Below are 27,040 nucleotides of genomic sequence, written 5' to 3'. Positions count from 1 at the left end.
GCCCTTTGGATTGTCTACTGCGCCCTGGGTCTTCACCAAATGCCTGGCTCCAGTAGTAGCTTACTGCAGACTCAAGGAAATTCAAATTTACCCTTATCTGGACGATTGTCTAATTCAAGCAGACAGCAAGGATGTCTTAGTCTAGCATCTAGAATTTGTACAGAACCTCCTCAAGTTCCTGGGATTCTCTGTAAACATAAAAAAGTCAAATTTGACACCCACACAACAGATAACTTTTCTGGGTGCTCTTCTAAACACCACAACCCAGATGGCATTTCTGACATCCGAAAAACAATTACAGCTGGCTTCAACTTTCAAGACCTTGGCAACGTTAACTCAGCTATCTGCAAGGAGATTCCTGCAGTCTTTGGGTTACATGGCCTCCTGCATCCTTCTCATACCATATGCAAGACCACACATGAGGAAAATACAGTGGTACCTAAAAAGTGTATGGTCTCAGCATTGCCACAGTTTAGACATACTGATCTCCGTCCTGCTTTGCCTTCAAAAGGAATTTCTTTGGTGGTCCAGGGCATGTACTCTAAACAAAGGGAAACCCTTCTGTCTGCCTCCGGCCACTCAGATTCTAACCACGGACGCCTCGGATTATGCTTGGGGAGCCCATTTTCAGGGAAACTGTCTGCAGGGCCTTTGGACAAAGGATTAGAAGCACCTGCATATCAATTTAAAGGAAATGTTAGCCATTCAGAAAGCTCTAATGGCCTTCAGGAATCTTCTACAACCAGGACAACTACTAATACGGACAGACAACACCACAGTTATGTGGTACATAAACATGCAAGGGGGATCTCATTCCTACCCCCTTTGCAAACTAGCCATGGATCTATGGAACACAGCTCTAGCTTGCAATCTGGACCTTCAAGCTCAGCTTCTACCAGGGAAGCAAAACTTCCTGGCAGACAGTCTGAGCAGAAACCTTTCGGATCCACATGAGTGGATGCTGGACACCCGAATATTCAGGATGATAACAGCAGTCTGGGGATGTCCTCACATAGACCTCTTTGCATCCCATCTCAATCATCAACTACAGAATTTTTGCACCAGAACTTTCCACAAAGAAGCTTGGAAAGTGGATGCCCTATCATTCAGTTGGAGGAACCTCTCGGGATATGCTTTTCCACCTCTTCCTCTTCTTCCACTGGTATTATTAAAGATAAAACAGGACAAGCCCAAGATGATGATCTTGCTGGCCCCAAATTGGCCTCGACAATTTTGGTACCCAACTCTAAAAAAACTATGTCTGGAGCCCCCTTGGATTTTACCTCAGTCTCTGAACCTTCTGTCCCAACATCAGGGTCAGGTTCTACACTCTCATGTCAGAACTCTCAGCCTGGCGGCCTGGTTAATCCAGGGCCTTTGATTTCTTCTTTCCTACCCAAGCAGGTTATGGATGTCATTTTAGAAGCTAGACGTCCTAGCACTAGAAAATCTTATGCAGGAAAATGGAAAAGATTTTGTTCCTGGATGCAGGCTCAGGATTCTGATCCTCTTCTTCCGAACATTCCTTTAATTTAATTTACTTGACAGATCTCTTACATAAGGGTCTCTCTTTCTCTTCCATTAAGATACATGCCTCTGCTATTTCCGCTCATTATAATACAGACCCTCCAACCTTTTCCCACCAGCTCATGAGACAGTTTCTCAGAGGCGCTAAGAACTTAAGACCTCCTAGATCTCCTCCCATTCCTGCTTGGGATCTCAACTATGTTTTGGAAAAACTAACCTTGCCTCCTTTTGAGCCTGCTGCCTCTTCTGACATCAAGTTTTTATTTTGGAAGACAGCTATTCTGTTAGCCCTAACCTCTGCCGGGAGAGTTTCAGAGTTACAAGCTCTTATGGCTGTGGAACCTTATATTATTTTTCATCAAGGCAGGGTGTCTTTGAGGACTAATCCTACCTTCATGCCTAAGGTGGTTTCCAAAGTGGCCTTAAATCAAACTATCCACTTGCCAACTTTTTTCCCCACTCCTCAAAATAAAGGGGAAAGGATCTTACATTCCTTGGATGTACACAGACAACTACGTTTTTACCTGGACAGAACCAAGGACATCAGAAAATCAGAACAATTGTTTGTTTCTTATGCTTCAAGTTCCCAAGGTAAAGCCATTTCAAAACAGACCATTTCTAAATGGATTGCTCATGGAATCAGATTTTGTTATTCACACCATGGAAAGCAAATCCCAGGGAGTATACGGACTCATTCCACCAGAGCTGCTGCCACTTCTGCGGCCTTCCTCAGGGAGTTCCTACCAAAGACATTTTGGAAGCTGCAACTTGGAGTTCAGTGCATACTTTTTCTAAGCACTACAATTTACCTCTCTACTCTAAGTCTAGGGCAGGCTTTGCCTCTGCAGTCTTGCAGGGCCTTTTAGCCGCCTTCTTCTTTATGACCACCTCCCTTTCCTTCAGCTTTGGGATTCTACCCTACAGTCATGACTGCAACAGTGAAACACGATGAACATAGTACAGTTGTGTACACCTACCATAAATGTAGATGTTCGAGTGTCTTCACTGTTGCAGTCTGGGTTTCCCTCCCTCCTGTCCTCTCTTATTTTTTACTTTTGTGTGGTTCCTTTTTTCACCATTCTTCTGAGGTGTATTTGCAAAGGATATGGGACCTTTCTCATTTTGGGACTCCTGACATCTGGGGCAAGAAAAACTGGAGAAGATGGCGTCGGCTCTCAACTTTGTACTCCTGGCACTCTGACGTCAGGGAGCATGGTTGAACAGCCGACGCCGGCCCCAGACTTTGGGATTCTGGCCGACCAAGGACTGCCTGCCGGCGGGGGAGAACCCTACAGTCATGACTGCAACAGTGAAGACACTCGAACATCTACATTTATGGTAGGTGTAAACAACTGTACTTTCTCCCTGTGTTCACGTGGGTTTCCTCCGGGTACTCCAGTTTCCTCCCACATTCCAAAGACATGCATCTGGAGCATTTTTCCCCAGGCCTCCGCTGAAAACAGGCTCTGTGGAACCTAGTCAGACTTTCCCGGTCAACAAATGTTAAATAAATAAATAAATTAGTGGTAAATGGCTCACAGACTCTGTAATGCTGCTGTGAAGACTGGTAGAAATGGGTGAAGGCTGCCAGCCTAGTCAGATAGAATTTTATACTTAATTCTGTCATTTGTAAATATGGATGTGAATCACAGGCTTGTTGTCTTAAATCAAAAAAATGCTGTTACAAAAATGTGGCAACAGTGCTGTCTACTGACTCAGTAAAAAGCATGTTGTAATGTTTTGATCTAAAGTCGACTCCAGTCCGGCCAGATGAAGGCTTCCTGCCTATTGTTTTAAGGTTAAAGTTAATGACCAGAATTTACATATGGAATGTCCTTTATTGCTCTAAGTGTAAAAGAATGTAAATGCAGTTAACGTGTAGCCTGGGAACTCCAGGAAAGTGTAAAAGATGATGTAATGTTTTAGCAGAACTGCAGTTTCAATTTAAACAGTGAGAACCATATATTATTAAGCAATTCTGTCTGATCATCCATCCTGCAGCACTCTGCCTTATGCTCTCTTTATGTAAGTAGTATGTTAGAACTGTGTTTTCTCCTAGAAGTAGCTAGAAATTAGAATGTTTAGACTAAGTGTTTTTCTGTGATGTCAGAACTGTACTACTGATTTATTTTAAGTATTTCTGTGTGATCTCTGAACTCTTTTGACTAGCACTGTGTAGTAGAAAGTATTGTCTTGTGGTTTTAATTATTTATTATTAAATATTTTAAAACCTTTTAACTGTGGCTGGTTTGCTCTAGAGTACATTGCATATTTATAGTTTTAAATGTAAACGCTCAGTAACCTGGGTCAATCAAGGCTGTCTTCCATATAAATCCACCACTACCAAAGGGCTTCCAATCCAACTGTTCCTTTTATTATACACAATTAATGAATGTGGTTTGGCTATGCTTAAAGTATTGATTAATCATAATGAAAAACGAATGGAAGTAGATAAGAAAGACATTGATAAATTGTATAGAGAAATCAATGATGATTTGTTATTTTCTGTACAACAATATAAGAACATATATTTTAGATCTTTACAGGATGTTGATCAAATCATTTTACGAAGTTACAATAGGAAGTTATCTAAGTTAGACAGGGACATTAATGAATATAAATTTGGTGTTGCATACAATTTTGGTAGAAGGGCTGTGAAAGGCAATTTTAGTGATTATGGGAAACAAAATTGTAAAAATTCCCAGTTGATAAATAACCAGAGAGGTAACAACATAGATTTTAACAATGAGCATGAAGTGAATGTATTTGAACAGGATTTTGATGCATGTGATGATGAATTTGATAGTGGGGAAAGGGCCCCTTTAGGTGGGGACGGACCAAGGAGGTCCGAGAGAATAAAGAAACGAGTACAACAGCCGTCATATGCTCAGGCTGCGAGGACCAACAATTACAGTTACCAACAACGAATGACATACAGATAGAACAAGCCAATATAGGGGAAGTTGGAGATACAACTCCTATATACAAGCCTTTGACTATGCATTCACTTAGAGCTTTTTTTATATTTAATTATACTGATTTGAATATTAATGCAGGGTATTTTAAACTGTTTACAAAAGGGTTTACTTTTGTACCGGCAAAAAAACCTAGTATAGATGGTATATTACTGGATATAAAACTTTTTACTAGGAAACTCAACTTTAGGCAGATGTTTGGTCAGGATAAACATTTTGAGTCTAAAGAATTAAGTAGACGTAGTCTTTATAACCCTCCACTTCACCAAGATATTTGTAGTTTTGAAAATATGCTTATCAAAAAGATTAGAAGTGAATACCTACTAAATGCTAATAAGTATAGTAGCAATCTTACAGATGAAGAAAATATGTTATTGAAGGAGCTTGGTAACAACCGAGATATCCGGATAATGAAACCAGATAAGGGAGGTGGTGTGGTTCTTATGGATAATTGGGACTACGAAAAAAGAATGTTGGAAATATTAAATAATGACAAGTGTTATAATATGGTGTCTAAAAATGAAATCAATATTGCATACTGCAAAATAGACTACATTATAGAGGACAATTTTCTTCAGGGGCTATTAGATATGGACTTGTGGAATTTTTTGAAGGTCAAGAAACCAGTTATTCCAGCTATTTTTGGTATACCAAAACCCCATAAAAATATTCAAAACCCTCCCATGAGACCTATAGTCTCATCACAAGGTTCCAAAACTCAACCACTAGCCATTTATATAGACACTAAACTCAAAATGTACCACAAAAAATACCCTCATATTTTGGTAGATTCTTGGGATTTTTTGCAAAAGATTAGCAATGACCCATATAGTGTGGATATAAAATTTATTACAATTGATGTTAAAGATTTATTTTCAGTTATACCACACGATACGGGGATGGATTGGTTTGAAAATATGCTCATTGAAATGAACATATTGACATCAAGTGAGTTTAAGCTAGTGCTAGAATGCATGGAATTGGTACTTAAGAACAACTTTATTTATTTCAGGGGAGATTATTACCATCAAATGGAAGGGGTAGCTATGGGGGCAGCATGTGCCCCCGTGTATGCAAATATAGTAATGCTATATTGGGAAAAACTACATGTATTTGAAACTGAATTTTTTGGGTATATCAAAGGTTATTACCGGTTTCTGGACGATATATTTATTTTATGGGAAGGTCCAGATGAAGTAATAAAAGAATTTATTTCCCATATTAATGGAAGTACAAATTTTCTAAAATTTACTCACCATATTAATTCACAGAAAGTTCATTATTTAGATATTTTGTTATACAAAGATTATGATACCAACATCTACAGATCTACTATATATAGGAAAGATAATTTTTCAAACACTTATTTGCACTTTAATAGTGATCACCCTGACCATCTTAAGAGAAACATAATAAAGGGGCAGATGATTAGGGTGGCTCGTATGACCTCAGACAGAGAAGATTTTCTTGATGAAATGGATAAAAAATGTTTCATGACAGAGACTACCCTGTGGAAATTACACAACCCATTAAGGAATATGTAATAAAAGGATGGGGTAATAAATATGTACCATTATTAAATCAGACAAATGATAGAAATATGGAAAGAATTGAAAAAGCATTGGATAATAATGGGTTTCCATATTTAACACATATTATCAAAATATAGGGTGGTTACACAAATGTATTAATGAAACATGGAATTTGTTTAAAACACTGGCTATTAGGACCACTATTTTTGAAAATAAATTAACCTATAGTTATAGGAGAGGGTACAATATAAAAAATATTTTAGAAAGAAAGAAGAATACAATCCAAAATGAACCAGTCTCTAAGAGAGTTGGTACTTTTAGATGTGGGAGATGTGCCCAGTGTCCATTTATAGCCGGAGAAAAACATATAATATTACCCAGTGTTAATATTACATTGAAAGCTAATAAATACTATAGTTGTTACACTAAGGGTCTGGTATATTTGGTTTACTGTAAATTTTGTGGGAGGTTCTATATTGGTAAAACAGAACGACATTTAAGAAAAAGGATATACGAACACTTGAGAGACATTAATCGTAAAAACGAAAATAATGCCTTATATAGACATTCCCTTATATGTGAGGAGGCTGATTTTAAATTTTGGGTGGTCGAGGTTGTTGACCACTTGGATAGAGGGGGTGACTGGGAGACAAATTTGTTATATAGGGAGATGATATGGCAACTCAGGCTAGATGCCTGTAGTGGTAAGGGCTTTAATGACCACATCTCCATAACACCAGCCCTCAAATTATTAGCCAATGACCCCAAGAAACATACTTAAACCAATTGAACCACCCTACTGACTATTTTAACATCAAATTATTTTAAATACCAAACTATTTTAAACACTATATATTATGTTATTTATTTATTTAATGAATATACCAAATATATTGATTTTAAATGACATTTACTCAATATTTATTTATACATACATTTTTTATAATATTTTATGATATATTTAATTATTTGATGTGTGTGTATAAAAATATATATACCTAAATATGTGTTGCAACAATTATGTATGAGTTTGAAATGCTTTTACCCTGTCTAAAGATATTCACTGATTGTCAAAACTGCCAGCCACTTCATTGTTTATTGTTTTATTGATTAATTAACTAATTTTTTAATTTGTGAATTAATTGTTTTGAGTATATAAGAACAGGAAATGTGCTTTTGAAATTGATTCTGATGAAGTCTCCAGGTTTGGAGATGAAAGCGCTAAATCTGTGTTTTTGTGTATAATAAAATCCAGTTGGATTGGAAGCCCTTTGGTAGTGGTGGATTTATATGGAAGGCAGCCTTCATTGACCCAGGTTACTGAGCGTTTACATTTATATTTATAGAGTTTACTGCCCAGGCCACTCTAATAGCTTTAGCCCTGGGCTATACTACCAATTGGATACTAATATTGCACAGTAGTAATTGGACACCCTTTTAAGGGCCTTTGAGTAGCTGATAATATTAGCTGGGTGGTGGCAAGTGATTACTACCGTATAGTGTGGATAAAAGAGGCACAGCTGGAGAACCTGTGCCAGCCTTCCCCAGAAATGTCTGTGTGGTTGTATAACCTCTTATCTCAAAGTGTGTGTGTGTCAGCTACTTGGGCAGGGACACGAAACACTGGTTGGACAGAGAGGTTGCTGGAGATTTTAGCTTGCCCAGCTAAGCTGAGATCTGGACCCTATAGCTGTGCCAGTGGGGAGTCTTGCTGGGGACCTGGGGAGCAAGAGAGCAACCAGCCCTGGACTGACTGTGATCTCTGTGTGCTCTTAAGGGAAATTGCACTTCACTGTGTGTATTTGTTATCCTTTCCTCTCATATGAGACACCCTCTCTGGTGTTAGCTGTGAGGATTGAGGCTCCTTGATTGCTGGGCCAGGGCTCGGGCGTCACAGCTACATGAAGGTGTGATTGAATCAGATTAGGTATGGTCAGGAGCTACATATATTGCTCTGCATATTCAGTCAGTTGTTGTTTTTCTTTTGGCTTTTCCTGGTTAGGGGTCGCCACAGCGAAACTCCGGTCTGCTAATGATTGGCAGTCGATTTTTATGGTGCCGAGGTGCCAGCCCGACGCCCAACCTTCAATGAAGGCACGCCCATTCACACATGTCTTTCGAACGCCACTCAACCGCGGGGAGGACATGCAGACTTCACACAGAAGGCACTCCAGCTGAGAATCGAACAGGAGAGCCTCTTGCTCTGAGGCGACAATGCTACCTCTGCACCACCACGGCATATTCAATCAGTTGTCATTCTGCTTATTTAAAAATGTTCTACAAGAATAGCAACAGAATTCCAGTAAAGATTCAAAGTAAGAATCATTAGAACATGCAAATAACATTAATGTTGTCATTGTTATGCTGTGATTATTGCACAATTTTAAGTATTCAGAATGTTTCAAAATGAGCTTTAATGGGATATATTTGAAATATGTATTATATACAACTGTGTCAGTGCACTTTTTAGGTAGCACTATGGGTAATCATGTTGCCTGTTACTGGATCACAAAACATCACTGACTTAGGATTTCATGTTTCTGTTGCCAACATTTTAATATGTCAGGAACATAGTGCTTCATAGGTGCTGGACTTGGGTTCTGGGTCATAGATGCTGGGAAAAGTGAGTTTTATGAATTTTTTTTTTTACATCTTTTCCCTTTCCTTACAGTTTATGTCTGAACCTTCACATCAGGCCTGATTTCAAAGTATATGGCAATTTGTTTCATCTACTTGGTAGTGTGATTTACCTTACCTATTAGATGTTTTTGTTTTGCTTATTCGTATCTTCACTCAGTAAGACATGGTTAACCATAGTAAATTAATTTTGTACATTTATATTTTGAAATCAGTAACAAGTTATTATTTAAAAATACCAGAGTTTAAAATGTCTAGTCTTGAAATACAGTTATGTCATTTTAATTGCCATTTGCAAGAGATGTTGCTGATGTTGCTGAACTTTTCATCTTTATGCAGTGCTTTTCTCATTTAACTGCCGGACTGGGGTTAGTGGTTCTCATTTTAATTTCTCTTTCTTTGTTAGCTAGCTAAGTGAACTAGTACTCTGTGGAGCATTTCTGGGACAACACATTCATTTTGAAGAAAGTACAGTACCCAGGCTGACACAGGGAGAACATGTATACACCATATTACAGTAACCAGAAGTTAAGGATTGAATTCCAGAGCCTTGGTTGGTGAGGCAAAAAGTTTAGCCACCATGAGATAGTCTTTGGAAAGGAACAGTAATCTACTTAGCACAGTCACAAAGAAAATTTTTTGCATTTTATGCCATTAAAGCAAGTGTTAATTTGATTTTAAAAGAAATGTGAAGAATAACTTCCTCAATTCCAGTAAAACTTGTTTGCAGTGTAATGGAAATTATATTTGTTTTAGTGTGTATTAGCATTATACCTGCTGGAAATGTTCCCATTTATGAAACATATTGCATTTAAATTTGCCAGAATATGATTCTGAGTATTTGTTTTTCACTGATTTTCAGACCCTGAAGCCTGCAACAGGAGATAAAGTTGCGGATCTTGTGTCTCTGTGTGAAAACTTGTTACCTTATGTGTGCCACTTACTGAAAGTCCCTCTGGAAAGGTTAAATCAGGGAGAACTAGCTGCCTTTATATCATATGCAATCAGCTTCCCAAAGAACTTCCTTGTCTTGGTGGATACATACAATGTCATGTGGTAAGGACTATGGAGTTTTTAAATGCTTTTATTACATTATCACTTAAGATGTAGGCACACTTACATTAATAGATAGCAAACCATATTAACGTTTTTTTCATGCATTATACATTGCATGTGTTTTTTCTTTCTTTTATATCAGCTGTTGTTCACTTCAACATTAAATAAATTGCTCAATTTCTACCTTTCCTTAAACCTCTCTCCACCCGAACATTATTCTGCAAATATTGTTCCCACAAATTCCATTTATTTCTATGTAATTTGCTCCTTCCCTTTTCTAAAGATCCAACTTCCAGCTCTTTTGTTCTCTTTAACAATATTCAATGCTTCAATTACAGATTTAGATTGTGATTTCTGTTTTCTAGCAATTGCTTTTTTGGCAGCCAATAGCATTAAACTTAATAAGGCCTTACAATGTATAGAGAATTCCAGTCCTGTGTTGCAGAATTTTTATGAATTTATCTGAGTTCTATTTATTCTCCAAGTAAGTCAAATTATCGCAGTTGCATATGGGAACATGTGACAGTACTTTATTTTTGCATGATGTAAGCATATTTTCAGTTTTCCTTTTATGCCATATTTGAAGCGCCATCCCACCCTTTTGGTTTCCTACTGCAGTGGTGGTGCTGCGGTAGTGTCGCATCACAGTAAGATGTTGTCCTGTTCGATTTTCAGCTAGAGCGTCTTCTGTGTGGAGACATGCGTGAATGGGCGTACCTTTGTTGAAGGTTGTGCGTCAGGGCTGGCAACTCGGCACGTAAAAATCTACTGCCAATCATTAGCGGACCAGAGTTCCGCTGTGGCGACCCCTAACCGGGAGAAGCCGAAAGACAAAACAACAACTGTGTTATTTTCCTAGCATAGAACCCATTACATACTGGGAGCAGTTTTGACCTGGTGAAAATGTCTCATCATCTGTAGATATTGTAATACTATGTTAGGGTCCTTATTTTTTTCCTCAATTTGTCTTGGAAGTTATTTGTATTTATTTACTTTTCTATGTGCGTATTGTTTAAGATTTGAATCTCTTTCTCCCTCTCTCACAATGTCATGCTGTGTTTTTTTAGATAACAGGTTTCATGTTAAGCCTGACATCTCTGTAAAGCTTCTTGATCAGATCCTGGCACAGTGATGCAGGGTATTCAGTCCATGACATGTGACCCATGTTCATTTGATACCAGAATGCAAGTTGAAAGCAATAGAAATAAAGTGACCGGTGGTTGGATCACTTTTCAGAGGGGGAAGGATATGAGGGGTTCAGCCTGCAAGCCTCCCATAATGTTGATACTAGCAGTGTAGAGCAACTAAGATAGGTTGGACTAAACATGAAATCTGACAGCAAATGTAAGAATTATATACATTTGCAGAGCAATTAGCACACAAAATCATTATCTATAGTGCTTATGTAATTTCTACAGAAATATTAATTCAGTTATTTATCTTGAATTGAGTTTTAGATGTACACCTGTTATAATTAATTAAAATATATTAGAATCCTGAGCCTATACTGTATTCTGGAAGCACTGGTATGCATTTTTAGCAGATTGTAATATTTTATGCTCCCTTGGTTATACAGAACTTTTATATGTTGAACATAGTTCATAACATAGATTCTGCACAGTCTGTCATTAGCCCGATTCATGAAACAAAACTACACTAATGTTAGACTGGGTACACACACACACTGTGCACCTTCCTGCACTGATAAGGTAAGATGCAAACAGTACTCACCACCAGTCATATTCCTCCTGAACATACCCACACTCTCACTGCCAGTTTTGGGGGCATTAATTGATAGATGACATATTGTAATGAACACCTCCAAGTTATCCAACAGATTGCCTGCTCTGTGGTACAATGTACATTTATACTTTATGCTTACACTTTTTGGAAGCTCTGCAAAAGTGTTAGTAAAGCCATACACTCATATACTGCTAGTCCACAGTCAGGAACACAAGTGATTTGTTAAGTTTTAATCCACTTTGCTTTGCTTGTAGACCTATACACATTGGCATCTCATTAAATCTGAGTATCGAGGTGCTATATGATATATTATCAATTGGTTTATGTAATTTTTACTGATAATTACATTCCACATTCATTCTGATAACCTGAACATGATGTACATAAGTAAGATACTGCCATTCGATGTTTTTAAGGTTAGGCTGTACTTTGCCTTGCACAATGTGCTGCCTCAACCATGTTGGCTTAGTGTGCGATATCACTCTTTGTAAATTTGGTCAGAGGAGTTATTCTGATAGCCACCTTCATTTGCATACATACACCGTAGCTGTGGTTTTCAGTTCACTCATATGTGCTTCCTTACATGGTCTGCAGTTTACTGCATTTTTGGGTAGGGCTGTTGTTTGTGGAGTCTAAGCTGGGTTACTTGGATTGGTACTAGGATGAGTCTGAATATGCCAGTTTTGACAGGCTTATGTTTCAGCTGTGTTTCTGATCTGTTGCACCCAGGGCCTATGAGATGGTCCTTGACATACTTGGTCCATTATTCTTCATATAATTCATTCCTACTTGAAATTCGGGAAGTTTCCTGCAATCTTAAGGAGATGCTGGTTATACTGATTCTTAAGAAACCATTGTTGGATCGCAGCATACTGGAAAATTATTGACCAGTTTGTAATCTTCATCATTATTTTTATAATCATTATTATTGTTATAAGTAGTAGTATTTATTAAATTAAAAGTTAAGAAGGTGGGTCTACTCCCAGTTTTAACCTTTACTACTGTATTTCCCCAAAAATAAGACCGGGTCTTATATTCATTCTCCCGGCGAAATGTGCATTAGGGCTCATTATCAGGGGATGCCTTATTTACTCACACCGTACAACAATCTACCTTTATTCAGTTAGTCATGTACAAAAATTAACATTAATTAATGAACACAGATTGACATTTCTTCATGTACAAAAATCGACATTTATTCATGTACACAAATTGACATTTATTTTGTACTTTTCTATTATTGGACAACAGTTCTAATAACGGGTTGACAGTTGTGTGAGAATTCTACATAAACAGTGCAACAAACATTTCATCTCCAGAATATCTGCACCTTGGCTTTCACAGTTATTCAAATACAGTCATGTCTTCTTCTGGGACATTGTCGTAAGTGCCCAACTCCCGAATTTCGGCCTGAATTTCTTGCGACTCCATTTCCTGTAGCACCATTGGCCCCAGTCTGTCATGCCTATCAATTGAGCTCTCCTTAAATGAGCACTGCTTGTCCATGTAGCCTGCTCGTAGTGCATTGGCAACACAGCTGTCAGTGATTTTATCCCATGAATTTTTCACCCAAGTCTTGACCTCTTGCAGGCTAGGCTTCATAAAGTTTCCATGCTGATTTCTCTCCGTTCTATTTTCAATGTAGTCATTGAGTTCCTTGCAAAAATGGTCCTTGAATGGCTTGTTTATTGCAATATCAAAAGTTTGGAGATAGGCAGTCATTCCTGCGGGAATCATTATTTGATCTATTCTCCTCCATGTTTCTTTAGCGCAGCGAGTGCTGGCTGAATCCCAGACTAGCAGACCTCTTTTGCCACCTCGCAAAACAAGTGGCAGCATTACATCGACCCACTTCCTTATAACTGCTTGTGTGCACCAGGCTTTTTCAGTTTCAAGAATGTAAATGCCTGAAACACATTCAATCTTATCTTTCTTGCACTTACTAATGATTAGAGATGAGATTTTTCTTTCCATCTAGACAAATTGCTAAGATACAGGTAACACGTTCACTCTTGTAACCAGTGGTGGGAATGTAGATTGACAAGGTATCCCTTTGATAAATTGTTGTTTGAGATCCTTGGCCCATAAAAACTGCATTTCATCCATAGCAATCATGTTTGAGAGTTGGTATTTAGAAAAGTCAATGCCATCAACAAAGAACTTGAACACAAGTGCACGTTTAATAACTTTAGTATCTTCCAGCTTGAACAGTGTTGTTGATCTTCTTAGAGACAGTTCATATCGCTGAAGGAAGCCATCTAGCCAGTGTTGTGATGCTTTGAATTCTTCTGCAGATATTTCTAACTGTGGTGCTGTTGCAATGGCAAATGCTTGAATATCATCCCTGCGCACAACTAAAGCCTCTGCTCTCCTGTTAGCAATCCACTCACAGATAATGTCTTTGAGCTCAGGAAATAATGGTTGCCGACCTGATCCACAATTACACTTCTTAGCATTTCCCTCGGCCTGTTGACTGTGAGGTTAACATATGCTGCTCGCCATTTTCGGACCATTCGGAGATCTAACTTCTCTTTACAGAAAGCCGTCAGGTTCTTTCCATGGGAGTCCTCCACTATTCCTTTCTTGTACTCGACAGAATAGCTCTTTCTTTTTGCACTCATCTTGTCTGGGGGGGGGGGGTTAATTGAAGACTTACGTGACCGGAGTGGCAACACAAAATGGCACCAGTTATGAAGAGAAGACACTACCACAGCTGCTCGTTACCATGAGCACACACTTCCCGCATGTTGTCTGTACTTTGACTGATCAAAGTACACCTGCTCGGGTTTATGGGCCAAGGATCTCAACCGTCAAGTGTGAGTGATGATTAGGTTACAGTAAGAATCGGAGCTGGAACTTATTTTTGGTGTAGGGCTTATATCATGAACACCCTGGAAAAAACATGCTAGACCTTACTCTCTGGTTAGGTCTTATTTAGAAAGAAATACAGTAGTGTGTCATGATCTGCTGGATCCTTCTCATTTGGGTTTTATATCAAAGCAGAGCACAGAAACTGTACAAAATTGAGTGGTTGATCTTGTAAAGGTGAGAGATCAGAGGAAATATTTAATCCTTGTCCTACATGCTCTGGTTCATAGGTTCATAGGTTGGTACTAGGCTATCAGCCCTAGGGCCTATACAAGCCTAGCCATAACAATTCCCTTGCTATTTCTTCCCACACTATTTACTTCCCTAGACCCCTGTCTAACAGGGCGACTGACGTGATCCCCGGGGATCTCCTCTGTCTGAGGCATTTGATACAGTGGATCATAGGATATCAGTTGAGTTCCTGAAAAAATACTATGGAACCTCTGTTGCCTAATCTAGGTTCCCTTTATTATTCATTGTATAGATGCTGCCACTTAGGGTGGTCATAACAAGGAGATGCATTTTATATCAATCAGATGTCAATGATATTCTGCCTTTACTTCTGTCTGGCTTAAAATGAGATTTTACACCACTAGAAGATTCTTAATTGAATGAGCCTGAATCAACTGAAACTAAACTCAGTCAAGACCGAGGGAGTGTTGGTGCATGCCGCAGTTTGTTGAAGTAGTTGTTACCTTTATTGATTTGTGGAGACAACTGCTTGGAATATGTCTCACATGTACAAGATCTGGCCTTGATTCTTGATAAGAAACTTAGTGTTTGGCACCAGGTGTCAGCGGTTGGCAAGGCATCCCAGTGAGGAGTACAGCATGGAAGATGCATTGCTTGCTGCAGTGGTAAAAGCTCTGGTTTTGTACCACTTAGGCTACTGTAATGCTGCATACCCAGCATATTTAGACAGTGAAATGTTGCACCTGCAGTGAGTTCAGAACTCGGTAGCTAGATTGTTGTGTAGTGTTCTGAGAACTAACCATATTGCACCAGTTCTGCTGTATCTGCACTGGCTTCCGGTCATGGCTCATTGTGTCTTTAAAATCTTGGTGCTAACTTTCTGTGCTCTGCACAGTTTGGGTTATGTCTGTTGTAAGGGGATGTTGAAACTCTGTAACCCAATAAGGCAATGTGGCTATACTTAATAAGGCCCTTCTGGTCATTAGCCTAGTAAACACCTATGAACCTATGTCATTTGATAAAGGCCTAACAGATATTCCAGATTTTTGTCTTGATAATTCAGACAGGAAGGCCTTCTCTTAATTTGCTAGTGTTCTCTAGAACTGGCTGTCATCAAAGAATTGGGTGTGAAAGACTGAGTGCCCATTTATAAGTACCCTAAAATGTCATCTCTTTTGAGGGGTCAAGATTTCAAGTATCCATCCATAAATAAGTAAATATATGGATGTCTGTATACCAGTGTTAAACATTGTGGACCATGTTTATGAATACCAGTTATAGTCATTAACCTGCAGTTTTTATCTACTATGATATTTTTTACTCTGAACGTTTACATTATATCCTGATCAGTTAAGTTACACTGAAGAGAAGCTGCTATGCATTAATTGTATGTGATATGGTTTGTACATTTGGAGATAAATACAGTTACGTATACACGCTTATTACCCTGTAGCTCATCAAACCATCTCCAAATATTAAAAGAAACATCCTGTAAGGGATTAAACATCAAGCAGCCTAATGTGTCATACATGAAGTGTACCTTACCAGACACCTGCAGCAACTGGAAAGACCCCAAAAGTACCTCACCAAGAGGATCAAAGGGCTCAAACAGATGCCATATGCTGCCCGGTTAAAGAAACTCCAGCTCTACTCAGTGGCATACTGCCTGTTCAGAGGCGATCTGTGCCTGATGTATAAAGCCATGTCCAACCCGGAATTAATAGACATGCTGCACCTCAGAAAATCCAAATCCCATCGAGCTACGCGCTTGAGAGACTTGAACCTCAGCACTGAAATAAATAGGACATGCTGGAGGGACAGATTCATAACCCAGAGGCTCCCTTCACTCTGGAATAAAATCCCAGTCCAGGTTAGGCAGAGTCCCTCATTGACTCTCTTCAAGAGGAATCTTGATGAGCGGATGGGAGATTGTAGATTTACCCCGAGTATCACTTCTGTGTCACTGTTAGATAGGCACAGTATACTAACCTCGAAAAAGGGCATAGCAAAATTCATTTAAAATGGATGGTGAAAGCCAAACACACTCTGGCTAGGCTTATAAATGCCCTAGGGCAGATAGCCTAGTATGAACCTATGAACATATGTTAGTGAAGCAGTATATTTCTCATATTATGTATTAGGTCACTTCAAGTGTCATTGCCATGTTTGCATCTCTGTCTTTTTATATAATTTTATATGCATGTTCTCCATATTCACATATTAAAATCTTAAAATTGATTAAAACAAGCTTCATGTGTGACAAAATCACATTGAAACATTTGATGTTTTGCATAATATCCAGGAGGTACATTATTATAAAAATTCAAACACCTTATTTGTTCTTATTTTTCAAGCATGTTTCTGAGCCAAGAAAACAAGCTGTAGCATTTCTAAGAAACCTCATTTTTTGTTTTGTCATAAATATATTGTGCTAGTTTATTTATTCATGAGATTTGCTTTTCTAAAAACGGTAAGACCTGTTTGGAAACAAACAGTTCTTAAGAGACGAAAAGAGCCACATTAGACTCTGAGAGGGGCAGTTGTAGTAGATGTAGGAAGTAATATTGTGCTTCCATTGTTTCTAATATCAGATCTTATATTAATGTTTTGTGGTCTTAATTGAAAAAGACACCAGTCAATAAACATAAACAGTTTTCTAGAGCTTGGCTAAATTTAAAAATTCTCTTCTGCGGATGGATAAACCCGGACTGTAACTTTGGCAACCTAAGTTCGAATAGTATGCATGGATTCTGGGAAGCCAGTAAAGAGGGGGGAGTGAGTAGCCAATGCCAGCTTACATATGTAGAGGGGTGTTGGAAGAGAGTCCTACAGTTAGACCATCTATTGACAGAGACAAGGGGAATACCTAGTAGAAGTCCAACATAAAAGAACTCAAGAGTAAACCAAATTGTGTGAAAAGTGATGTAAAGCAATTGGGCCAAACTCCCAGGATAGTTTTAGGAGAGACAGGAGCATGAAAAATATTTTTGAAAAGAACAAAGATTTTGACGGGGGTTACAATGGAAGACTGAAAAAGTGCAGTGCTTGCAGTGAGTGTAAATACATACATGAGACTACGAATATGACTATTGGAAAATACAATAAGGCCCTTGTGGTGCAGGGTAACTTTGATTAAAACACAAAAGCAGTAGTATATGCAGCATTTTGTGTGTCATGTACTGCTTTCTATATAGGAAAGACAGAGAATTCACTTAGAAAAAGGATATACCAACATATATATGCGATTAAGAAAAAAGACAGTTCTAATGCCCTTTATAGACATGCTATTAATTGCACCAGTTTTAGAAAACTTGTATTTTGGAAAAAAGTTGCTAGAAATGAAAGGGGAGGGAACTGGTCTTCAGTTCTTGAGTATAGGGAAACACATTGGCAGGTTCTATTGAATGCTACGCAAAGACCAGGAATAAATGATAGAATATCTATTGGTAGTTTGTTGGCTCTTAAAGTAGATAGAGTTTAAAATAGGTTAATACTGCAATAATGTTAAGCTGTGTAACAGTATTTAGGGTTAGATTATGAATTCACCAGTTCCACACTTTTGTTAAAAATATATTTTTATTAAAATATATTTTTGTCAAAATAAAATTAAAATTTTTATACACAAATAACGTTTTGATGTTTTGTATGTTTATACTATTTTCAAGTGTTTGTATGTATGTTTTGTTCAGTTTGTTTAACGAGTGTAATGATTACTTTTAAGGAAGTTGCTGTTTATTTTGTAATGCGTTTTGATTAGTTCTCTCAATATTTGAGGGAAGTTCAAATTGGGATTTTATCTAATGAAGGAATGAAAGTGCTCATCTGTACTACTGTGTTTCATTGTGTTCTATTGTGGTTCTCCGAACAGCTCATATCTTATGTGTATGCTTTTTTGGACATTTTCAGTTTGATTTTTTTTTTTATTCAATGTAAAACTTTAATACAGAAAAGCTTTTGAGACAACTCTTCCTCAGTGTTTACAATTTCATCTAAAAATCATCACTTTTATATACACATCACAGATAAAAGTAATCAGTCAGATGCAGCCATAATTAGTTAATAAACTAATAATACAATTATTCATTTTAAACAATTTAAATACAGAGACTTCTTCAAAACAGGTTTTATACTCACTGTCTAATTTAATCCCAGAAAAACATCTGCATGAAAATAGTTAATCCATTTACACACTGCACATTCAGTAGAAGTGCCAGGATGGGGACCTGTAACTTTTAAAAGCACTGACACAAACAAAGATGGTTTATTTCTAAATTTAAAGAGAATATTTGGCAATTGTATATACAGAAGAAAAAGCCAGTAGAGAACAAAGAAATTTCTCCTGAGCACATCAAAAAGACTGCAAAAGATGTGGCCAAGACTTCAAAAATATGATATTGAAGTCACATGTGCCAGAAAGACGCATTTTGTAAACTTTTATTTTAACCTAAACATTCCTACTTGAGAGTGCCATAGCTCATAGCTTCAGTCCTCTGTGCTAACTGCCACATAGATCAGCATGGAGATTCAGATGATAAGATATTGCATAAACTTATAAAGTGCAAATATGAGGGAATGTCAAGGAAGATAAATACGGGCAAAGCAAAAGCATGTAAAACACACACACACACGCACACACACACACACACACACACACACATATATATATATATATATATATATATATATATATATATACATATATTGTTCCTTGACAGTACTGATAACCTTTCCAACTCAGACTACCAGCATGCAAGACATGCTTTCATTTCCTGTGTCCTGTTGTATAGACTTAAGAGTGAAGTTGAAGGGTTGGCAGCACTTTGCCTTGTATCCATTTCTGTTATTTTTTAAAAGTAAGCTTAAATGTTAGTTACAAAAGTGAAGCCAGAAAAGCAGAACAGTTGTAGTTTGTTCATTTGAAAAATGGTGCAGCCACGTTTCCAAGGAAATCTCTGTCTTCAGGGCAACTTGTCTGAGAACAGTAAATTACAGATCCAGAACTTTGATTCATTCCGTATTAAAAGTAAAATAGCTGAAAAGCTTGAGAAATAGTGTACCATGGTCATGCATGTCACAATGGAAAAAGTACTTAAAGTGTATAATATGTTTGAGTTTCAAGAAAAAAATGAGTGAGAGAGAGAGAGAGAATGGCAGTGATGAGACAAGATGTTTCAGAGCTGTGCTGAGCTGAGAAAAAATCCACAATATATTCAATATTTGGTCTACATAAGGTCATCTGTAAAGTATTAATGCTTATGTTGCTCATTTAAAAAACATCAAGTAAAAAACTAAGGATCGTATTAATAAACATGGCCTGCATATGAGTAGTTCTAATAAGTATTTAAAAATACATACCAAACTCCTTTGTGATTTATGACCTGTAAACATACCTCTCAACTGTCCAGATTTTCTCAGAATGTCCAGATGTTTGGCTCATATTTTTGCTCTGTTCCTAATAAAATTTGTGGTTTTCTGGCTTTTTTTGGCAAATTAGTGAGGACTGAATTCACTAAATAATGACATGCATTTGAGTTTCAGACTTTATATTCCTTAGAAAATATACAATAGCACAAGACCTTCTATTCTAGCAACTTTCTTAAGTTTATAAATGCAGTATTTAAATTTTGTTCCTGTTTTGGATGCTTCATACCCCATTATTTTTGGCTTCATCCAGATTTTTTTGTACTAAGAAGTTGAGAGCTATGCCTGTAGAAGTTTGGATCAACAATGATTATGTCAATGCATACTTGGAACCTGCCAGATAACAGAAGATATGCAGAATAGAGTGAAGATATGTTATAAGACATGTGAGTAATTTAAAATGGAAAGAGTATTCTTAATTTCAGAATGAAGTACAGTTTTAAGCAGGCAAAGAAAATGTCATGAAGTTGGTCAATTGTATTATAACTGTGACAAAATAAATCATTGTATTAAAGTAAGTAAAATGTGGAAAGTGACCTTGCAACTGAAAATGATGCATGTGGTAAAAATAATGCCATGAAAATTATGTATTTGTGATCATAGTAAGTGTTTAAAAAAGTACATAATTTGCAAGACTGTGACACAGGGTATTTGAAAAAGTGGGTCAGTCAGAGATCTGGGCAGAGATGCTCAACACATATAATAAAATGTAGTTTTGAAAACAGGCACTGGGGGAAATATAATGTCTGCTCAAATATAGTCAGTGCTGATTGTGTGCAAGTTACTTACCTGTTCAGGTCATTAGGTGTTGCCCCATAGCACAACTTGTTGGTTTGCAAATGTAAGAATAAGAAATGAATATTCTATTTCAGATAGAACAGAGGCTGTTCCTACACTTGGTTGTTTGACTTGTTAAGGTGAAAAGAATAATGTACATTTGAAGGGTGATGACTTGCTTCATAATTATATAGATTAGTTTACTGGTCCAAGCTGCTGAGTAGGAGTTTATCATTTAAAGTCACAGCCTGCTATTTTGCCACTGTTGTATGTGCCAAGAAAAGTCCATTAGCTCTGAAAGGTAGACCAGAAATGTTACAGAAAGAATGGAAACAAAGGTTGTGATTAAGATACAGAAAGTCTTCTGAATTAGTGAATATTAGGGTTACTATGGTTAAATCTGACACGGTTCTTATATAGGCATTTCTCCACAAGACTTGAATAAATCTGTAAAGAGGGACCATTATTCATGTCATACTATAAAATAAGTTATTTCTGCCATTTCAAACACAATACACTTCTCTGCACTTGATATTAATCTGGGGTTTTGCAAATCAAGTGTGATGAGGAAATTTCCAGGGTGTGTCCATTTCATACACTGAGAGGATGATACAATATGTTCTTCGTGTTTCACTGTTGCAATTATCACACTTGGGTTATCCTGCCAGGGGTAGCACTCAGTCGGCCTGAATACCAGAGGCTTAGTATTTCCTGCATCGGTTGCTGTTGCTCCAGGACTGACATGAGGTCGTCAGTGGTATAAAATCAGGCAGCCAACGCCATTACATCAGTCTTTCTTGCCAAGGAGCCTGAAGCAGAAGCAGTTCTCACGAGTGCCAGTCGGCCGGTACCTGAGTTTTCATTTCTGAATTGAAGTTGAAGTCTTCTAAAGCTAAGTACCCCTTTGGGAATCCTTTTTTCTTGCTCTAACCCAGTGTCAGAAAAAGTTAACAATTGTCTCGCCTGTGGAAAGTAAATACCACACAGAGATTTCCATTCTTACTGCATCACCTGTTTAGGCCCAGACCACGACATCCCTCGCTGTTGATTTTGTGCTTTGTTCAACACCAGAACTATACGGCGTCGGGCCCTTATTGTAGCTAAATATTTTTGATCTCGATCTCCGTATTCTGAAATGGCTTTGGTAAGCCATCTGACTACCGATCTTCTGAAAAAAACATAAGGATAAAGACAGAGACAGACTGCACACGTCCAAAATTGCCGACACTTCCGTTAAGCTAGTCACCAGTTCACCAGTCCTCAGTGAGGCACTTTCTCAGCCCCTTATGTCCACATCTGTAGATTCGCAGGCCGCTACAGAGACCCATTCAGAGTTCAGTATGCCGCGAGACTCTTCTTTGACTAAGGATCCTGCGGATGTCTCTACCTTGGATGGGTTGGAGCCGCTGAGCAGGCACTGGATTCTGAGGAAGTTCTTTGCACTACTGATACTGGACACAAACCAATGACTTCTTTTGCGTCTTCAGTTCTTTCTAAAACTACCATGTTTCTAAGGCCCAGGGTATGAACTACACCTAAAAAAACTGACCCAAGCTCAAGCACCTGCATTCATGCCTCAATCTCAAATGCTTAAAATGGTGAAAGACCTTATCATGATTATTAGGGGAAGCCAGCCTACCCCTTCCAAAAGAAAAAGAGATTTGTCCCCAGCAATTTTATCTGAGCAGGAGTCTGATGACTCTGAGATTTCTGAATATGAAGACATGCAACCTTTGTCTGCTTATGAGGATTCAGATGCAGAGGAATCTATTCCTTCTGCCTCTCCTCCAGTGGATTTTTCATTTGGTGAAACCCTACATACTTTAAGGGAGCATTTCCAATGGGAGTTTTAGGACTATCCTCAGTCCAAAAAGAGACTCTGGGAATTCTTAGATTTACCACAGCACAGACCTTTAGCCGTTCCTCCTGTCCTGTATGTTGTGGATGATGTCTTTATGGAATCCAGTGTAACTCCTGACACCCTTCCACCTGTCTTTATAGAATCAAGTTTAACTCTTGACACCCTCTCACCTGCTCCCAGGAATCCTGACAGGTATTACAGAGTCTCTGACTCTCACAAATTTCTTTTCAAAAATCCTACTGCTGACCCAGAGGTCATCTCCCAAGGACCTAAAGGAATAAAAGCAACCACAGCTGAGAATCCCACCCCCTTGGACAGGGATTTTCGAGCTTTAGACAGATGGGGTAATAAAGTATACACCTCTGCAACTCTTGCCATTAGCGCACTAAATTGTCAGTTCCACATGCTGAAATACCAGTAACATACCATGGAACTCATTAAACAAAAATATCTACCTTTCTGGCTTGTGCATTCTGCAAGCCAAGTTACTAAACACACCTTGCAATGTGGCTTTGATGCCCTAGAAGCATTCTGCAGGGCAGCAGTCACAGGTTCTGTACTTAGAAGGCATGCTTGGCTTAAGGAACAGACCTTGCCAGACCATGTCAAATCAAAACTATTGGATGCACCATTGAACAAAGACAATTTGTTTGGAACCAAGGCAGAAGAGGTCTTAAAAAAGATGGAAAAAAAAGCTAAATCTATGCAGACAGTTAAAGACTTCTTACAGGTCCAGCCTCCGAGGTTCAGTAGGCATTGCCCCTCCAAGCACTGGTCCTTTCTGGCCCCCTCAAGGCCAGCTCAGACAAGACCTAGGGGTAGCAGACCCCCCAGACTACAGTCCCAGGGAATGCAGAGATCTAAGCAAGGGAGTTCTTCCACTTCAAAAACAGAGAGTGCTAAACCACCCCCTTATGGAAAGAATTCACAGTGACTTTACACCTCCACCCCTTACCTCTGCCCACCTGCTTGTGCCCGTAGGAGGAAAACTCTCCTCCCATGCAAAAATTGGGCCTCTATCACCGACGACCGATGGGTCCTCAACATAGTGACCAAGGGATACAAATTTTATTTCCACACTCTGCCAACCCCAAAAGGGTTTCCAGATCTTTCTACAAACCAGTGGGCAGAGGCCCAAAACCAAGTCCATTCCCTGCTCTCCATGAGGGCAATACAGCCTGTTCCTGCAGACCAGATAGGCCAAGGTTTCTATTCCAGGTTTTTCCTGGTACCCAGAAAAGAGGGCACCTGGCACCCAATCCTCGATCTATCAATTCTAAACACCTTCCTGGTGATACCAAAATTCAGAATGCTCACCCTCCAGCAACTTCTTCCCATGCTATCCAAGGATGCTTGGTTAGCCACCATAGACCTAAAAAGGCCTATCTACACATCCCAATCAGGGATTCCTGCAGGAAATATCTATGTTTCAGGGCAGGGTCTATGCACTTTCAGTTCTCTGTGCTTCCCTGTGGCTTATCCACTGCTCCCAGAGTTTTCACAAAATGCCTGGGTCCAGCCATTGCTTTTTGCAGACAAATGAATATTCAAATTTACCCCTACTTAGACTGCCTGATTCAGGCAGTCAGTCAGGAAAAGCTGTTACAGCACCTGACCTTTGTACAGAACCTATTGACCTCCCTGGGGTATACTATAAACAAAAAATCCAAACTAGTACCCACTCAAAAAATTGTATTCCTGGGAGCAAGCCTGGACACAGCATCCCAGATGACATTTCTTACTCCAGAAAAACAAGCCTATCTGACAAGCTACTTCTCTCAACTAGCCTCCAGAACCCAGTTATCCGCAAGGAAAATCCTGCAAGCTCTAGGGTTCATGGCATCCTGCATTCTACTCATTCCATATGCCAGACTGCATATGAGGATACTTCAGTGGTACCTAAAAAGCCTTTGGTATCAACACTTTCAGGACCTGGAAGCTATCATACCTATGATACCCTGTCTAAGGAAAGATTTTTCTTTGGTGGGCAGCAGCATGCAACCACAACAAGGGTCTTCCCTTCTCACAACCCCACGCTGCCCAGACCCTAACCACAGATGCATCAGATTATGCCTGGGGTGCACACCTGGACGAAAGGTGCATTCAGGGCCATTGGAGCCCAAATCAAATACATCTGCACATCAACCAAAAAGAGATGCTTACTGTTCAGCATGCTCTGACAGCTTTCAGACCCCTACTCTCCCCGGGTCCTCTGCTGATCAAAACAGACAACACCACAGTGATGTGGTACATCAACAAGCAGGGAGGACCTCACTGTTATCCCCTCTGCAAGCTCGCCATGACCCTTTGGCACATGGCTTCAGCCAGGCAAATTCACCTGCAAGCACAATTCCTGCCAGCCTCCCAAAACTCTCTGGCAGACAACTTAAGCAGAAACCTTATAGACCCACACGAGTGATAGCTAGACCACAGCACCTTCAACTTTCTAACCCAGAAATGGGGCACCCCAAAGGTGGACCTCTTTTCCTCTGACAACAATCACCAGCTAAGCAAATTCTGCACCAGGGAACTGCACAGCAAGGCCTGGAAAGTGGATGCCCTAACCTTCCAATGGGCAAACCTCTTGATCTATGCATTTCCCCCTCTACATCTACTTTCAAGGGTACTACTCAAAATAAGGGAGGACAAATCAAGAGCAATCTTGATTGCCCCAGACACCATGGCACCTACCTCAGATCCCAACTCTCCTGACCAAACAGAATGGGGAATTCATGCATCCACAACTGCAGACCCTGAACCTGGCAGCCTGGCTTATTCCCTGACCTCTCCTCCATTTGCCAGCCTAAGCAAGCAAGTCCTGGATGTTATACATGAGGCCAGATGCCCCAGCACTAGAAGATCCTATGCTGACAAATGGAAACGGTATTGCACCTGGATCCAGGCTAAAGGAGCTGAAACAGCACAGCCATCTGTACCTCTCATCCTGGATTACCTAGCAGACCTACTACACAGGGGCCTATCCTTCTCTTCTACTAAAATGCATGCCTCTGCCATCTCTGCTCATTGCAGCACAGAGCCACCTCTCTTTTCTCATCCTCTCATCAAACAGTTCCTAAGGGGGGGCTAGCAATTTAAGGCCACCCAGAAGAGCTCCTACCCCAGCTTGGGACCTTAACTTTGTGTTGGAAAAGCTCACATTACCCCCCTTTGAGCCTGCAGCTTCAGCAGAGTTAAAATTCCTCTCTTGGAAAACAGCCTTGCTTCTGGCCATCACTTCAGCTACAAGCACTCATGGCTGTAGAGCCCGTCATCTTTTTCCATGCTGACAGGTTCTCTCTCAGGACTAACTCAACTTTCATGCCTAAAGTGGTGTTGTGTAGATGTTCATCGTGCATACAGCTGCAGTCATAACAGATGGGTTCTCCTGCCGTCAGGCGGGTCCTCGGTCGGCCGAATTCCAAAGTCTAGGTCCGGCGTCGGTTGTCGTCGCTTCTTCCCTGACGTCAGTATGACAGGGGTATAAAGGAACCAGCCGACGCCATTTTCTTCAGTCTTTCTTGCCGCGCGGTGCCCGAAGCAGAAGCAGTTCGCAAGTGCCAGTCGGCCAGCTCCTGAGATTACGAAAATTTGGAAACCGAAGTCTTCTTAAAAGCTAAGTACCCCGTTGGGGAAACTTTTCTTGCCTCAGACCGATGTCAGACAAAGTTAATAATTGTATTTCTTGTGGGAAGGAAATACCGCATAAGGATTTCCATTCCCTCTGTATACCTTGTTTTGGCCCAGACCACGACGTCTCGGTCTGTCGCTTTTGTGCTACATTCAACAAACGCACTATTAAGCGTCGGGCGGAGTTCGCCCAGCATTATTTTGGGAAAGCATTTAACTATACTATGTCGTCGGATACTCCGACTCCGGTTTTGTCTAAAAAACGCAAAGACAAGGACCGACACACGAGGTCCGCGGCCTCTACCGACACCATGCCAAAGCCAACTACACGTGGTCCGGTTCTCAGCGAGGCGCCTACGCAGCCCCTGACTACCGACGACACTGCTTTGATGGTATCTCCTGTGCCCGAGGTCGCAGGCTCCTCAGCCCACACCCCGACTACAGATACCGAAGCCACTCTTGGCGTTGAATCTCAGAATGTGGACAGGTCCACCTCCACTCAAGGTGTCTTCAGACCTTCCTCTTCTTTCTCCATCAAGGCTTTCACAAAGTCTAAAGCAACCATGCACTCTAAGAGACCAGCTACACAGGGCCCATCTCCAGGCCCCATGCCTAAGAAACAGATGCTTAAAATGGCTGAGGATTTAATTACTCTTATCAGAGGTTCTCAGCCCCCACCGGACAAAAGGCCCAGAGTGGAGGAAGATTCCCCCTCCTCTGATCAGGGCTCCATTATTTCAGAGCATTCTGATGATCAGGAACATTCTTACTCCCCTTTTGAAGACTCTGATGCGGAGGAGTCCATCCCTTCTGTCCCCCCCACC

General features: G+C 39.7%; 1 protein-coding gene across 1 annotated transcript in view; it reads left to right on the top strand.

Moving 5' to 3' along the window:
* Positions 1-27,040, top strand: part of NAPRT (nicotinate phosphoribosyltransferase) — a 1,644,161-nt gene that overhangs the window by 869,608 nt on the left and 747,513 nt on the right. Inside the window, exon 6 of the mRNA XM_044067330.1 lies at positions 9,534-9,727. Coding sequence (XP_043923265.1) covers positions 9,534-9,727 — 194 coding nt within the window. The remainder of the gene's footprint in view (positions 1-9,533; positions 9,728-27,040) is intronic.

This window comes from Protopterus annectens, chromosome 3.part1, assembly GCF_019279795.1.
Source record: "Protopterus annectens isolate FY-2018-M chromosome 3.part1, PAN1.0, whole genome shotgun sequence".
NCBI classification, from domain to species: domain Eukaryota; kingdom Metazoa; phylum Chordata; order Ceratodontiformes; family Protopteridae; genus Protopterus; species Protopterus annectens.
Note: the sequence above shows the minus strand (reverse complement) of the source record. Positions and strands in the feature narration are given on the sequence as shown.